This window comes from Coturnix japonica, chromosome Z (assembly GCF_054131305.1).
Source record: "Coturnix japonica strain WE chromosome Z, WE-NBRP24, whole genome shotgun sequence".
NCBI classification, from domain to species: domain Eukaryota; kingdom Metazoa; phylum Chordata; class Aves; order Galliformes; family Phasianidae; genus Coturnix; species Coturnix japonica.
Genome location: NC_140702.1, coordinates 49638312 through 49653729, shown reverse-complemented (window position 1 = coordinate 49653729; position 15418 = coordinate 49638312). Strand labels below are relative to the sequence as shown.

Genomic DNA, 15418 nt, shown 5'->3' with positions numbered 1-15418 from the left:
AGGAGAGTGGTTAGGCCCTGGAACAGGCTGCCCAGGGAGGTTGTGGATGCCCCATCCTTGGAGGTGTTCAAGACCAGGTTGGATGGGCCCCTGGGCAACATGATCTAGTAAATGTGTATGCTTGGTGGCCCTGCTAGGCAGGGGGGCCGGAATTACATGATCCTAGAGGTCCCTTCCAACCCGGGTCATTCTGTGATTCTGTGATTCTGTTATCCCAGCTTCATGCTGCTTTCCCCATCCCCATCCCCACAGACTAGGCTGGGATGACTCCTGGATCACAGGCCAAGGTGACCAAAGGACTTACCATGCAGCACGTCAATGTGCCACCCTGCAGAAGGAGCTGACTGCCTGTTCCTGGTGCTGTGGGAGCCTGCAGTCCCATGCGGTGTCAGGACATGGTGCTGTGCCTCCAGATGGGTCAACAAAGCCCCAAGCTGCACCCAGGGCACGGCCACAGGGGAGGAGAAGCTCCAGCCAACTTGCCGGGGCTTCTCCTTGTCATGAATTAGACCAGTCCGGGGCGGGGGGAGGGGGGGAAGCGGCGTAAACAGGAGCGGCGCAAGCAGGAGCCGCAGGGGCGGTTACAAAACCCGGCAGCCCGCTCGACCCCGCTCCCGCACAGCGCCCCTCAGCAACATCCACCTTCCCAAACATTCACAAACTTTCTACAACCAACACAACGAACGAACATTTACAAACTTTTTACAATCCTCATCTGCACGTCCTCCTGTGCAACAGCACAGCTTCCATCCTGAGCCCATCTCCCCCCTCAATCCCCAGGAGGGCCCCCGTAGAGAAAGCTCTTAGGCACTTACTTTAGAAAAATAGAAAAATTTATTTATAGATAAAAAAATACATATTTAGAAATAGATAAAGAGACACACTTATTTATCTAGAAAAGAAAAAAAAAACGTCTTTTTTGCAGAAGGTGCATTGTCCTTCTTCGACTTGTCGCTAAGGTGAATGAGCTTAGAAGCAATGTCCTGTGGCTTTTCATTCGTCACGCACGCCTTCCCTAAAACCAAGGTACTATTTGCTCGGGCCACAGTGCAGGGCAGTATCGGAACACTAGTCTGGCAGTTGGAAAGCCAGGGCCTTTCACTTCGGCGTTCCGCTTGCTTTTGCCTCTGCTAGGGGACTTCTTCGACTGGGCCCGCTGCTTTTGTCCTTTGGGGCCTACCTCAGCCCAAGATGCCACGGATGTTGCAGACACATACGAGCTGGTAGATTCTTCCTCCTGGGACACTGCGGGCTTCGATGGACTGGCTGAGATAAGGAGGTTCTCACAGCGCTTCAACTTCAGGGAGCGGATGTGCAGCTCCAGGGTCTCGCGCTTCTCATTCAGGAATCGAGACCGACGGATGGGGAAGTATCCGTTAACCAGCTGGGATTTTGATGCCATGGTGCCAGCTGGGCGGGTGCGGGACATCCAACGCTGCCGCCACATGGACTTCCGCACTAACTCAGGTAAGCAGCGAAGCTTTATCTCCAGGCATTTTCTGGCCACGTGCATGGAGAGCTTCCCAAAGGTCTTCGGACCGAGCTGCAGCTTTGAGATGACAGCATGCGCTTTGCTGACGCACTGGCTCCTGGATTTGATGTCAGTCACGCAAAAGCCTGCACAGTCTGTCTGACAGCTGGCATCCTTTATCTTTGATGTGTTGTCTGAGCCAGGAAGCGCTACGGTAGCTGTGGGATGCTCTTGCTCCTTGTCTGCTGCGTGGCTCGGAGGCAAAGCAATCTCTGCCGACTCCTGGGGGCAGCACTGCTTCTGGGGATGCTGCTGTGCCTGAGCCTGGCCCTGGCTGTGAGTCTGAGCCTTCTGCTGGATGGTCTTCCTGGCTTGACCCACGTCCCAGGGCAACAGAATATAGGGGGCGCATGGCATCAGTATGGGGAAATCTCCAGGGCTGGGTACACCACGGTCACTCTTCTGTTTCTTCTTGAGAACGCTGCCTGCAGTGCATTTGCCCTTGGCCTGGGTCTGCCCTGGCTTGATGGGCTTGGGCAGGACATGGCTGCATTGTCTTTCCCGTGCCAGCTGATGGGAGATCAAGAGCAATTTGGGCAGGGCGGCCATGCGCACTTCCAGGCTTTTCCGGGCTATATGGACCGTGAGGGCTCTGTAGGTATCAGCGCACCACAGGCATCCAGTGGGGCAGACTGGCAACAGCTTTGTCTGTGCTCTGCTGGCTACTTTCAAGGAGTCGATGTTGCCTTTTCCAGTGCAGCTTTGGATCTCAGCTGAAGTGCAGCAGTGACATGGCAGGCTGTTCCGCTCCACCAGCTCCTCCAGATCCTTCCAGGCTGCCTGCAGGAAGTCAGGGCCCAGCACAGGCCTGACCTCAGGCAGCTCCGACAGCAGCAGCTGCTGGAGCTCCTGGTCAGCCTTACTGCAGCGGCTCCATGGCTTGCAGTGTTTCTTGGCACCTGTAAAACAGGGAAGGTCACTGAGCCACAGGGCAACAGGAGCTCCAGAGATGCTCTGAGCCAGGCACATCCTTTTTAAATTAAACTATTAAAATTTAGAAGGAACATTGGTGCTGATACATGTGAACGATGAACAGGGCTTAGCTGCTCCCAGAGGCTCAGCCCAGCCTGGAGATGGATGCTCCTGGGCAGGCCTGGGGCATGGGCTGGCCCTCACAGGACCTACCTGGCTTCAGTGCTGCTGCTCGCTGCCACCATTTCCTCAACCGCAAGCGTCGTCTGCCGGCCTGCGGACACACGGACATGGCTCCTGAGTCATGCTCCTGGGTGGTCTCGAAAAACTGCTCCCGACTCCCCCAGCCCCAAATCCCCCAGATGCAAGTCATCCCCACCCTCAAAATATCCCCTACCTGCAGGTTTCGGGCTACAGTGAGCACGATAACTCCGGCCACAAGAAACATGAGGCCGTAGAGAAGGGCAAGGGTTATAAGGACAACGAGAGAGCTGCTGTCAACCATCGCTAAACGCTGGTCACGACCGCAATGGCAGAGGCGGGTCACCTCTCTGAACTCACAGCTTGAGCACGATGACACCACAATGCTGCCCACCCGCCCTCGGAATTGTGACACGCTGCGGGGCGGAGCCTGAGCATGGGTTCTCTGCCTCCTCGTGCCCACCCCATGCCTGCACTCACCTCGTGCTGGCTGCCATCCTGTTACCAGGACTGCTCTCGGCTTGGGGAAGTATCAGCTGTGGAAGCACAACACACAGAAGTTGTGAAGCATGACCAGAAAAGAAACTGCCTGTAGCCAGTTAATGAGAGAAAGCTTGTGTGCTCGAACACCACATGCTCACTGTATGCTAAGCAATCAGTGGTAGAAGGGCTTTACAGCTTTATTGCTGCAACCAATCAGAGGAATTATGGTTATGAGAATTACTCTTTTTCCAATAAAGTGTCTCTGCTATTCAATCCTGGAGTGGCTGAGTCCGTTTCTCCCAGTAAACAGTGACACCAATGTGATATCGGGACCAGCACAGCGACGCAGAGAGAGACCTCAGCAGGAGCGGGTCAGCTGGACTGACCTGGGATAAAGAAATCGCTGGTCACTGGAGTGGTGAACACAACCGAGGGCAGGATGGGGTAGAGCACATTTGCTGAAGAACAGGCAATTAGCGGACCCCTCCTGCATATCCTCACTAAGAGAGACGTTAAGCATTGTGCTGCAAGGGTCTGCTGGCTGATGGCATCGTTCAAAGCCAATGGATTGTTTGCTACAGCTGGCAATACTGTAGCCAGAATATACTACAACAATATAACAACGGGCTGCAGATGCAATTTGGAAAGCTATAGGACAAGGAGGCTGGGATGCATCTCCTTGGGACTCATAGACTTGTGGATGTTCAGATTCCTCAGGTGCTCATGAACCTCATCTTTGCTTACAGTGAGGATGTAGATTCCAAAACCCCCTCCTACCAAACCCAAAGTTTGAGGGCTGTGTGGTGAGCAGTTATCAGAGAAGAGCGAGGCAAAAAAAGTTGCTGAGTTCCTCATCCTTCTCCTCGTCTGTTGTACAGGCCTGCGTGTGTCACTGACAAGGGGGTTACGCCCTCCTGGATTTTCTTTTTCTGGTTGAGGTACATGTAGAAGAGTTACGTGTTCTTTATGGCATCCCTTGTGGAGTTCAATTCAAGCAGGGTTTTGGCTTTCCTGAGCCTATCAACAGGCTCTGACTGATCAGGTGGCCTATAGTAGACACCGCTCACAAGGCTCCCTTTCCTGCCTTGGTCTCTTAACTGTCACCCATATGACTTCTTTAGGGACAGCTCTTCACATTCTGTTCTTTCCTGTGTAGGTAGCAATGCCCCACTCCTTCCTTCCTCACCTGTGCCTTCTGAACAGCTTGTAGCCACCAATAGGCACACTCCTAACTTGCGGAATAAAACTCTATAATCCAGAGATGGGTTATAAAGCAGGTATGTTTATTCCAGCGCCGGGTGCAAGGGGGATAGCTCCACCAAACTTGCACCCCGAATTGTAAAATCGTGACACAGATATAGGTACATCTAATACAGAGTCAATGATTTCTTGGAATTCTAATACATAGTCAATAGTTCTTGGAATTCTGATACATATTCAATAGTTCTTTAGCATGCAGACCCCCTCTTGTTCTTATCTGGGGGATGCAACTCCTCTTCTGGTATTTACAGTATCTATTCTCCTCCTTGCCTGATGTCGTCCAGTGAGGTCTCACTCCTTATCTGCATCCTCCCTGCTCTCCCAGGCCCCCCGTTTCTTTTACTTGTTACCTTTAAGTTTCCTTTACTTATTTCTATAATCTACCTTTAAGTTTCCCTTCCTTGTTTCTGTAAACTACCTTTAACTATCCCCCTCCTAGCCCCCCTTTCTTCCGAATTCCAGTAGAGCATCTGTTTCCTGCTTCACTGTTCACTCCAGTCAAGATAATCATCCCACCAGGTTTTGGTGACAGCAACTATATTGTGGTTTTACAGGAGCACAGTAGCTTCCAGCTCCTCCAGTTTGTTTCCCAAGCTGTGTGCACTGGTGTAGAAGCTCTTCAGCTGGGTAGCTGGTCTTCTCACTTCCTTAAAGGATAACTCCTTAATTCCTTTTAGGTATTTCCCTTGATTTTCCCCATTGGCTTCTCCTGTTGCCCCAGCACAGAATCACGGAATCACAGAATCACCAGGACTGGAAAAGACCCATGGGATCGCCCAGTCCAACCATCCACCCATCACCAACAGTTCTCACTAAACCATGTCCCTCAGTACAACTTCTCCCGGGTCTAATTCCTGAAAACTCAGCATGACAGGAGATAAGATCCAGAGGTACTGTGTTTATTCTGGGGTTTAAGGAGACCTGTAAAAAAACAGTAAGTAAAGAGCAGTGGAGGAAACGGTGCTTTGGAAAGGTGATTTCATGTAGGAGATGCTGGGGAGGGTGCAGAGGTCATCAGATCACTGTGATTTGCCTCCGGAACAGCATCTCTGCTTCCTGCAGGGGAAAACGTGCAAATTTGTCACTGAGACAGGTGCCAAGCACATACCCAGCACACAGCGCTGCTCAAGCACTTTGGTTTTGCAGAGGCTGCTCTTCGTAGATGTCGCGGAGTTCTCTCTAGAGCTCACTCCGTGACTGCGGGAACAAACCCGGGCAGGGAAGGAACAAAAGTACCTCCCCTCTCTAACTGCACGGTGCGGCGGCCAGGCCTGGCCCGGCTACGTGCGCTCGGAGGGAGGGGAAGGGAAGGGAGATTGCCATTGGATCTAGGAAGGAAAAATGAAAAAAAAAAAAAGAACGTTCTGAGAACGAGCGGCAGTTTAATGAACCCAATGACACTAAACGACGAGAGAGTTTCAACAAAGAGAAAAAAACTATGTCCCAATCTCACCGGCGGGCTGTGGGAGGCTGAAAGGTACCTCCCATCCGGTGCTGTCCCCTCCCCCCATGCCCATTTAAGGCACCGAAAAGAAAAGCAAAGAGTGGAGGGAAGGGGGTCTGGACCATGCTCTCAGCCCAGGATTTCAATTCTGGGATGCTCCTGTGTGGAGCAGGGTGTCAGTCCCTTCCAGTGCAGGATATTCTGTGATTCTTTAATTCTTAACAGTAACATTATCATGAAGTCGTTCTTTTCACCTTGCATTAGTTCCTGGTTTGTGGAAGTTTCTTCAAGCTACCTAATACTTATGACACGGTGAATCAGTTCGCCTCTGCTGGTGTCCTGGTTTCAGCTGACGGCCTGTTCCTGGTGCTGTGGGAGCCTGCAGTCCCCTTGCAGTGTCAGGACTTGGTGCTGTGCCTCCAGATGGGTCACAGAGCCCCAAGCTGCACCCAGGGCACGGCCACAGGGGAGGAGAAGCTCCAGCCAACTTGCCGGGGCTTCTCCTTGTCATGAATTAGACCAGTCCGGGGCGGGGGGAGGGGGGGAAGCGGCGTAAACAGGAGCGGCGCAAGCAGGAGCCGCAGGGGCGGTTACAAAACCCGGCAGCCCGCTCGACCCCGCTCCCGCACAGCGCCCCTCAGCAACATCCACCTTCCCAAACATTCACAAACTTTCTACAACCAACACAACGAACGAACATTTACAAACTTTTTACAATCCTCATCTGCACGTCCTCCTGTGCAACAGCACAGCTTCCATCCTGAGCCCATCTCCCCCCTCAATCCCCAGGAGGGCCCCCGTAGAGAAAGCTCTTAGGCACTTACTTTAGAAAAATAGAAAAATTTATTTATAGATAAAAAAATACATATTTAGAAATAGATAAAGAGACACACTTATTTATCTAGAAAAGAAAAAAAAAACGTCTTTTTTGCAGAAGGTGCATTGTCCTTCTTCGACTTGTCGCTAAGGTGAATGAGCTTAGAAGCAATGTCCTGTGGCTTTTCATTCGTCACGCACGCCTTCCCTAAAACCAAGGTACTATTTGCTCGGGCCACAGTGCAGGGCAGTATCGGAACACTAGTCTGGCAGTTGGAAAGCCAGGGCCTTTCACTTCGGCGTTCCGCTTGCTTTTGCCTCTGCTAGGGGACTTCTTCGACTGGGCCCGCTGCTTTTGTCCTTTGGGGCCTACCTCAGCCCAAGATGCCACGGATGTTGCAGACACATACGAGCTGGTAGATTCTTCCTCCTGGGACACTGCGGGCTTCGATGGACTGGCTGAGATAAGGAGGTTCTCACAGCGCTTCAACTTCAGGGAGCGGATGTGCAGCTCCAGGGTCTCGCGCTTCTCATTCAGGAATCGAGACCGACGGATGGGGAAGTATCCGTTAACCAGCTGGGATTTTGATGCCATGGTGCCAGCTGGGCGGGTGCGGGACATCCAACGCTGCCGCCACATGGACTTCCGCACTAACTCAGGTAAGCAGCGAAGCTTTATCTCCAGGCATTTTCTGGCCACGTGCATGGAGAGCTTCCCAAAGGTCTTCGGACCGAGCTGCAGCTTTGAGATGACAGCATGCGCTTTGCTGACGCACTGGCTCCTGGATTTGATGTCAGTCACGCAAAAGCCTGCACAGTCTGTCTGACAGCTGGCATCCTTTATCTTTGATGTGTTGTCTGAGCCAGGAAGCGCTACGGTAGCTGTGGGATGCTCTTGCTCCTTGTCTGCTGCGTGGCTCGGAGGCAAAGCAATCTCTGCCGACTCCTGGGGGCAGCACTGCTTCTGGGGATGCTGCTGTGCCTGAGCCTGGCCCTGGCTGTGAGTCTGAGCCTTCTGCTGGATGGTCTTCCTGGCTTGACCCACATCCCAGGGCAACAGAATATAGGGGGCGCATGGCATCAGTATGGGGAAATCTCCAGGGCTGGGTACACCACGGTCACTCTTCTGTTTCTTCTTGAGAACGCTGCCTGCAGTGCATTTGCCCTTGGCCTGGGTCTGCCCTGGCTTGATGGGCTTGGGCAGGACATGGCTGCATTGTCTTTCCCGTGCCAGCTGATGGGAGATCAAGAGCAATTTGGGCAGGGCGGCCATGCGCACTTCCAGGCTTTTCCGGGCTATATGGACCGTGAGGGCTCTGTAGGTATCAGCGCACCACAGGCATCCAGTGGGGCAGACTGGCAACAGCTTTGTCTGTGCTCTGCTGGCTACTTTCAAGGAGTCGATGTTGCCTTTTCCAGTGCAGCTTTGGATCTCAGCTGAAGTGCAGCAGTGACATGGCAGGCTGTTCCGCTCCACCAGCTCCTCCAGATCCTTCCAGGCTGCCTGCAGGAAGTCAGGGCCCAGCACAGGCCTGACCTCAGGCAGCTCCGACAGCAGCAGCTGCTGGAGCTCCTGGTCAGCCTTACTGCAGCGGCTCCATGGCTTGCAGTGTTTCTTGGCACCTGTAAAACAGGGAAGGTCACTGAGCCACAGGGCAACAGGAGCTCCAGAGATGCTCTGAGCCAGGCACATCCTTTTTAAATTAAACTATTAAAATTTAGAAGGAACATTGGTGCTGATACATGTGAACGATGAACAGGGCTTAGCTGCTCCCAGAGGCTCAGCCCAGCCTGGAGATGGATGCTCCTGGGCAGGCCTGGGGCATGGGCTGGCCCTCACAGGACCTACCTGGCTTCAGTGCTGCTGCTCGCTGCCACCATTTCCTCAACCGCAAGCGTCGTCTGCCGGCCTGCGGACACACGGACATGGCTCCTGAGTCATGCTCCTGGGTGGTCTCGAAAAACTGCTCCCGACTCCCCCAGCCCCAAATCCCCCAGATGCAAGTCATCCCCACCCTCAAAATATCCCCTACCTGCAGGTTTCGGGCTACAGTGAGCACGATAACTCCGGCCACAAGAAACATGAGGCCGTAGAGAAGGGCAAGGGTTATAAGGACAACGAGAGAGCTGCTGTCAACCATCGCTAAACGCTGGTCACGACCGCAATGGCAGAGGCGGGTCACCTCTCTGAACTCACAGCTTGAGCACGCTGACACCACAATGCTGCCCACCCGCCCTCGGAATTGTGACACGCTGCGGGGCGGAGCCTGAGCATGGGTTCTCTGCCTCCTCGTGCCCACCCCATGCCTGCACTCACCTCGTGCTGGCTGCCATCCTGTTACCAGGACTGCTCTCGGCTTGGGGAAGTATCAGCTGTGGAAGCACAACACACAGAAGTTGTGAAGCATGACCAGAAAAGAAACTGCCTGTAGCCAGTTAATGAGAGAAAGCTTGTGTGCTCGAACACCACATGCTCACTGTATGCTAAGCAATCAGTGGTAGAAGGGCTTTACAGCTTTATTGCTGCAACCAATCAGAGGAATTATGGTTATGAGAATTACTCTTTTTCCAATAAAGTGTCTCTGCTATTCAATCCTGGAGTGGCTGAGTCCGTTTCTCCCAGTAAACAGTGACACCAATGTGATATCGGGACCAGCACAGCGACGCAGAGAGAGACCTCAGCAGGAGCAGGTCAGCTGGACTGACCTGGGATAAAGAAATCGCTGGTCACTGGAGTGGTGAACACAACCGAGGGCAGGATGGGGTAGAGCACATTTGCTGAAGAACAGGCAATTAGCGGACCCCTCCTGCATATCCTCACTAAGAGAGACGTTAAGCATTGTGCTGCAAGGGTCTGCTGGCTGATGGCATCGTTCAAAGCCAATGGATTGTTTGCTACAGCTGGCAATACTGTAGCCAGAATATACTACAACAATATAACAACGGGCTGCAGATGCAATTTGGAAAGCTATAGGACAAGGAGGCTGGGATGCATCTCCTTGGGACTCATAGACTTGTGGATGTTCAGATTCCTCAGGTGCTCATGAACCTCATCTTTGCTTACAGTGAGGATGTAGATTCCAAAACCCCCTCCTACCAAACCCAAAGTTTGAGGGCTGTGTGGTGAGCAGTTATCAGAGAAGAGCGAGGCAAAAAAAGTTGCTGAGTTCCTCATCCTTCTCCTCGTCTGTTGTACAGGCCTGCGTGTGTCACTGACAAGGGGGTTACGCCCTCCTGGATTTTCTTTTTCTGGTTGAGGTACATGTAGAAGAGTTACGTGTTCTTTATGGCATCCCTTGTGGAGTTCAATTCAAGCAGGGTTTTGGCTTTCCTGAGCCTATCAACAGGCTCTGACTGATCAGGTGGCCTATAGTAGACACCGCTCACAAGGCTCCCTTTCCTGCCTTGGTCTCTTAACTGTCACCCATATGACTTCTTTAGGGACAGCTCTTCACATTCTGTTCTTTCCTGTGTAGGTAGCAATGCCCCACTCCTTCCTTCCTCACCTGTGCCTTCTGAACAGCTTGTAGCCACCAATAGGCACACTCCTAACTTGCGGAATAAAACTCTATAATCCAGAGATGGGTTATAAAGCAGGTATGTTTATTCCAGCGCCGGGTGCAAGGGGGATAGCTCCACCAAACTTGCACCCCGAATTGTAAAATCGTGACACAGATATAGGTACATCTAATACAGAGTCAATGATTTCTTGGAATTCTAATACATAGTCAATAGTTCTTGGAATTCTGATACATATTCAATAGTTCTTTAGCATGCAGACCCCCTCTTGTTCTTATCTGGGGGATGCAACTCCTCTTCTGGTATTTACAGTATCTATTCTCCTCCTTGCCTGATGTCGTCCAGTGAGGTCTCACTCCTTATCTGCATCCTCCCTGCTCTCCCAGGCCCCCCGTTTCTTTTACTTGTTACCTTTAAGTTTCCTTTACTTATTTCTATAATCTACCTTTAAGTTTCCCTTCCTTGTTTCTGTAAACTACCTTTAACTATCCCCCTCCTAGCCCCCCTTTCTTCCGAATTCCAGTAGAGCATCTGTTTCCTGCTTCACTGTTCACTCCAGTCAAGATAATCATCCCACCAGGTTTTGGTGACAGCAACTATATTGTGGTTTTACAGGAGCACAGTAGCTTCCAGCTCCTCCAGTTTGTTTCCCAAGCTGTGTGCACTGGTGTAGAAGCTCTTCAGCTGGGTAGCTGGTCTTCTCACTTCCTTAAAGGATAACTCCTTAATTCCTTTTAGGTATTTCCCTTGATTTTCCCCATTGGCTTCTCCTGTTGCCCCAGCACAGAATCACGGAATCACAGAATCACCAGGACTGGAAAAGACCCATGGGATCGCCCAGTCCAACCATCCACCCATCACCAACAGTTCTCACTAAACCATGTCCCTCAGTACAACTTCTCCCGGGTCTAATTCCTGAAAACTCAGCATGACAGGAGATAAGATCCAGAGGTACTGTGTTTATTCTGGGGTTTAAGGAGACCTGTAAAAAAATAGTAAGTAAAGAGCAGTGGAGGAAACGGTGCTTTGGAAAGGTGATTTCATGTAGGAGATGCTGGGGAGGGTGCAGAGGTCATCAGATCACTGTGATTTGCCTCCGGAACAGCATCTCTGCTTCCTGCAGGGGAAAACGTGCAAATTTGTCACTGAGACAGGTGCCAAGCACATACCCAGCACACAGCGCTGCTCAAGCACTTTGGTTTTGCAGAGGCTGCTCTTCGTAGATGTCGCGGAGTTCTCTCTAGAGCTCACTCCGTGACTGCGGGAACAAACCCGGGCAGGGAAGGAACAAAAGTACCTCCCCTCTCTAACTGCACGGTGCGGCGGCCAGGCCTGGCCCGGCTACGTGCGCTCGGAGGGAGGGGAAGGGAAGGGAGATTGCCATTGGATCTAGGAAGGAAAAATGAAAAAAAAAAAAAGAACGTTCTGAGAACGAGCGGCAGTTTAATGAACCCAATGACACTAAACGACGAGAGAGTTTCAACAAAGAGAAAAAAACTATGTCCCAATCTCACCGGCGGGCTGTGGGAGGCTGAAAGGTACCTCCCATCCGGTGCTGTCCCCTCCCCCCATGCCCATTTAAGGCACCGAAAAGAAAAGCAAAGAGTGGAGGGAAGGGGGTCTGGACCATGCTCTCAGCCCAGGATTTCAATTCTGGGATGCTCCTGTGTGGAGCAGGGTGTCAGTCCCTTCCAGTGCAGGATATTCTGTGATTCTTTAATTCTTAACAGTAACATTATCATGAAGTCGTTCTTTTCACCTTGCATTAGTTCCTGGTTTGTGGAAGTTTCTTCAAGCTACCTAATACTTATGACACGGTGAATCAGTTCGCCTCTGCTGGTGTCCTGGTTTCAGCTGACGGCCTGTTCCTGGTGCTGTGGGAGCCTGCAGTCCCCTTGCAGTGTCAGGACTTGGTGCTGTGCCTCCAGATGGGTCACAGAGCCCCAAGCTGCACCCAGGGCACGGCCACAGGGGAGGAGAAGCTCCAGCCAACTTGCCGGGGCTTCTCCTTGTCATGAATTAGACCAGTCCGGGGCGGGGGGAGGGGGGGAAGCGGCGTAAACAGGAGCGGCGCAAGCAGGAGCCGCAGGGGCGCTTACAAAACCCGGCAGCCCGCTCGACCCCGCTCCCGCACAGCGCCCCTCAGCAACATCCACCTTCCCAAACATTCACAAACTTTCTACAACCAACACAACGAACGAACATTTACAAACTTTTTACAATCCTCATCTGCACGTCCTCCTGTGCAACAGCACAGCTTCCATCCTGAGCCCATCTCCCCCCTCAATCCCCAGGAGGGCCCCCGTAGAGAAAGCTCTTAGGCACTTACTTTAGAAAAATAGAAAAATTTATTTATAGATAAAAAAATACATATTTAGAAATAGATAAAGAGACACACTTATTTATCTAGAAAAGAAAAAAAAAACGTCTTTTTTGCAGAAGGTGCATTGTCCTTCTTCGACTTGTCGCTAAGGTGAATGAGCTTAGAAGCAATGTCCTGTGGCTTTTCATTCATCACGCACGCCTTCCCTAAAACCAAGGTACTATTTGCTCGGGCCACAGTGCAGGGCAGTATCGGAACACTAGTCTGGCAGTTGGAAAGCCAGGGCCTTTCACTTCGGCGTTCCGCTTGCTTTTGCCTCTGCTAGGGGACTTCTTCGACTGGGCCCGCTGCTTTTGTCCTTTGGGGCCTACCTCAGCCCAAGATGCCACGGATGTTGCAGACACATACGAGCTGGTAGATTCTTCCTCCTGGGACACTGCGGGCTTCGATGGACTGGCTGAGATAAGGAGGTTCTCACAGCGCTTCAACTTCAGGGAGCGGATGTGCAGCTCCAGGGTCTCGCGCTTCTCATTCAGGAATCGAGACCGACGGATGGGGAAGTATCCGTTAACCAGCTGGGATTTTGATGCCATGGTGCCAGCTGGGCGGGTGCGGGACATCCAACGCTGCCGCCACATGGACTTCCGCACTAACTCAGGTAAGCAGCGAAGCTTTATCTCCAGGCATTTTCTGGCCACGTGCATGGAGAGCTTCCCAAAGGTCTTCGGACCGAGCTGCAGCTTTGAGATGACAGCATGCGCTTTGCTGACGCACTGGCTCCTGGATTTGATGTCAGTCACGCAAAAGCCTGCACAGTCTGTCTGACAGCTGGCATCCTTTATCTTTGATGTGTTGTCTGAGCCAGGAAGCGCTACGGTAGCTGTGGGATGCTCTTGCTCCTTGTCTGCTGCGTGGCTCGGAGGCAAAGCAATCTCTGCCGACTCCTGGGGGCAGCACTGCTTCTGGGGATGCTGCTGTGCCTGAGCCTGGCCCTGGCTGTGAGTCTGAGCCTTCTGCTGGATGGTCTTCCTGGCTTGACCCACGTCCCAGGGCAACAGAATATAGGGGGCGCATGGCATCAGTATGGGGAAATCTCCAGGGCTGGGTACACCACGGTCACTCTTCTGTTTCTTCTTGAGAACGCTGCCTGCAGTGCATTTGCCCTTGGCCTGGGTCTGCCCTGGCTTGATGGGCTTGGGCAGGACATGGCTGCATTGTCTTTCCCGTGCCAGCTGATGGGAGATCAAGAGCAATTTGGGCAGGGCGGCCATGCGCACTTCCAGGCTTTTCCGGGCTATATGGACCGTGAGGGCTCTGTAGGTATCAGCGCACCACAGGCATCCAGTGGGGCAGACTGGCAACAGCTTTGTCTGTGCTCTGCTGGCTACTTTCAAGGAGTCGATGTTGCCTTTTCCAGTGCAGCTTTGGATCTCAGCTGAAGTGCAGCAGTGACATGGCAGGCTGTTCCGCTCCACCAGCTCCTCCAGATCCTTCCAGGCTGCCTGCAGGAAGTCAGGGCCCAGCACAGGCCTGACCTCAGGCAGCTCCGACAGCAGCAGCTGCTGGAGCTCCTGGTCAGCCTTACTGCAGCGGCTCCATGGCTTGCAGTGTTTCTTGGCACCTGTAAAACAGGGAAGGTCACTGAGCCACAGGGCAACAGGAGCTCCAGAGATGCTCTGAGCCAGGCACATCCTTTTTAAATTAAACTATTAAAATTTAGAAGGAACATTGGTGCTGATACATGTGAACGATGAACAGGGCTTAGCTGCTCCCAGAGGCTCAGCCCAGCCTGGAGATGGATGCTCCTGGGCAGGCCTGGGGCATGGGCTGGCCCTCACAGGACCTACCTGGCTTCAGTGCTGCTGCTCGCTGCCACCATTTCCTCAACCGCAAGCGTCGTCTGCCGGCCTGCGGACACACGGACATGGCTCCTGAGTCATGCTCCTGGGTGGTCTCGAAAAACTGCTCCCGACTCCCCCAGCCCCAAATCCCCCAGATGCAAGTCATCCCCACCCTCAAAATATCCCCTACCTGCAGGTTTCGGGCTACAGTGAGCACGATAACTCCGGCCACAAGAAACATGAGGCCGTAGAGAAGGGCAAGGGTTATAAGGACAACGAGAGAGCTGCTGTCAACCATCGCTAAACGCTGGTCACGACCGCAATGGCAGAGGCGGGTCACCTCTCTGAACTCACAGCTTGAGCACGATGACACCACAATGCTGCCCACCCGCCCTCGGAATTGTGACACGCTGCGGGGCGGAGCCTGAGCATGGGTTCTCTGCCTCCTCGTGCCCACCCCATGCCTGCACTCACCTCGTGCTGGCTGCCATCCTGTTACCAGGACTGCTCTCGGCTTGGGGAAGTATCAGCTGTGGAAGCACAACACACAGAAGTTGTGAAGCATGACCAGAAAAGAAACTGCCTGTAGCCAGTTAATGAGAGAAAGCTTGTGTGCTCGAACACCACATGCTCACTGTATGCTAAGCAATCAGTGGTAGAAGGGCTTTACAGCTTTATTGCTGCAACCAATCAGAGGAATTATGGTTATGAGAATTACTCTTTTTCCAATAAAGTGTCTCTGCTATTCAATCCTGGAGTGGCTGAGTCCGTTTCTCCCAGTAAACAGTGACACCAATGTGATATCGGGACCAGCACAGCGACGCAGAGAGAGACCTCAGCAGGAGCGGGTCAGCTGGACTGACCTGGGATAAAGAAATCGCTGGTCACTGGAGTGGTGAACACAACCGAGGGCAGGATGGGGTAGAGCACATTTGCTGAAGAACAGGCAATTAGCGGACCCCTCCTGCATATCCTCACTAAGAGAGACGTTAAGCATTGTGCTGCAAGGGTCTGCTGGCTGATGGCATCGTTCAAAGCCAATGGATTGTTTGCTACAGCTGGCAATACTGTAGCCAGAATATACTACA

At 52.5% G+C, this 15418-nt stretch overlaps 3 protein-coding genes across 3 annotated transcripts; all 3 read right to left on the bottom strand.

The window, feature by feature from the left end:
• Nucleotides 1–815: 815 nt before the first annotated feature.
• On the bottom strand, nt 816–3494 carry LOC146754027 (uncharacterized). Its single transcript, XM_085528076.1, has 2 exons — nt 3125–3494; nt 816–2717 (listed from the first exon to the last, which is right to left on the bottom strand). The coding sequence occupies exon 2, from the start codon at nt 2498–2500 to the stop codon at nt 1016–1018; it is 1485 nt and encodes a 494-aa protein (XP_085384202.1). The 5' UTR covers nt 2501–2717; nt 3125–3494; the 3' UTR covers nt 816–1015.
• A 3161-nt stretch (nt 3495–6655) lies between these two features.
• Nucleotides 6656–11579, bottom strand: LOC146754026 (uncharacterized). Its single transcript, XM_085530416.1, has 2 exons — nt 8965–11579; nt 6656–8557 (listed from the first exon to the last, which is right to left on the bottom strand). Exon 2 carries the CDS (start codon nt 8338–8340, stop codon nt 6856–6858), a length of 1485 nt encoding a protein of 494 aa, XP_085386542.1. The 5' UTR covers nt 8341–8557; nt 8965–11579; the 3' UTR covers nt 6656–6855.
• A 109-nt stretch (nt 11580–11688) lies between these two features.
• LOC146754025 (uncharacterized) lies at nt 11689–15178 on the bottom strand. The gene is made up of 2 exons (XM_085528565.1): nt 14805–15178; nt 11689–14397 (listed from the first exon to the last, which is right to left on the bottom strand). Exon 2 carries the CDS (start codon nt 14178–14180, stop codon nt 12696–12698), a length of 1485 nt encoding a protein of 494 aa, XP_085384691.1. The 5' UTR covers nt 14181–14397; nt 14805–15178; the 3' UTR covers nt 11689–12695.
• Nucleotides 15179–15418: the final 240 nt, after the last annotated feature.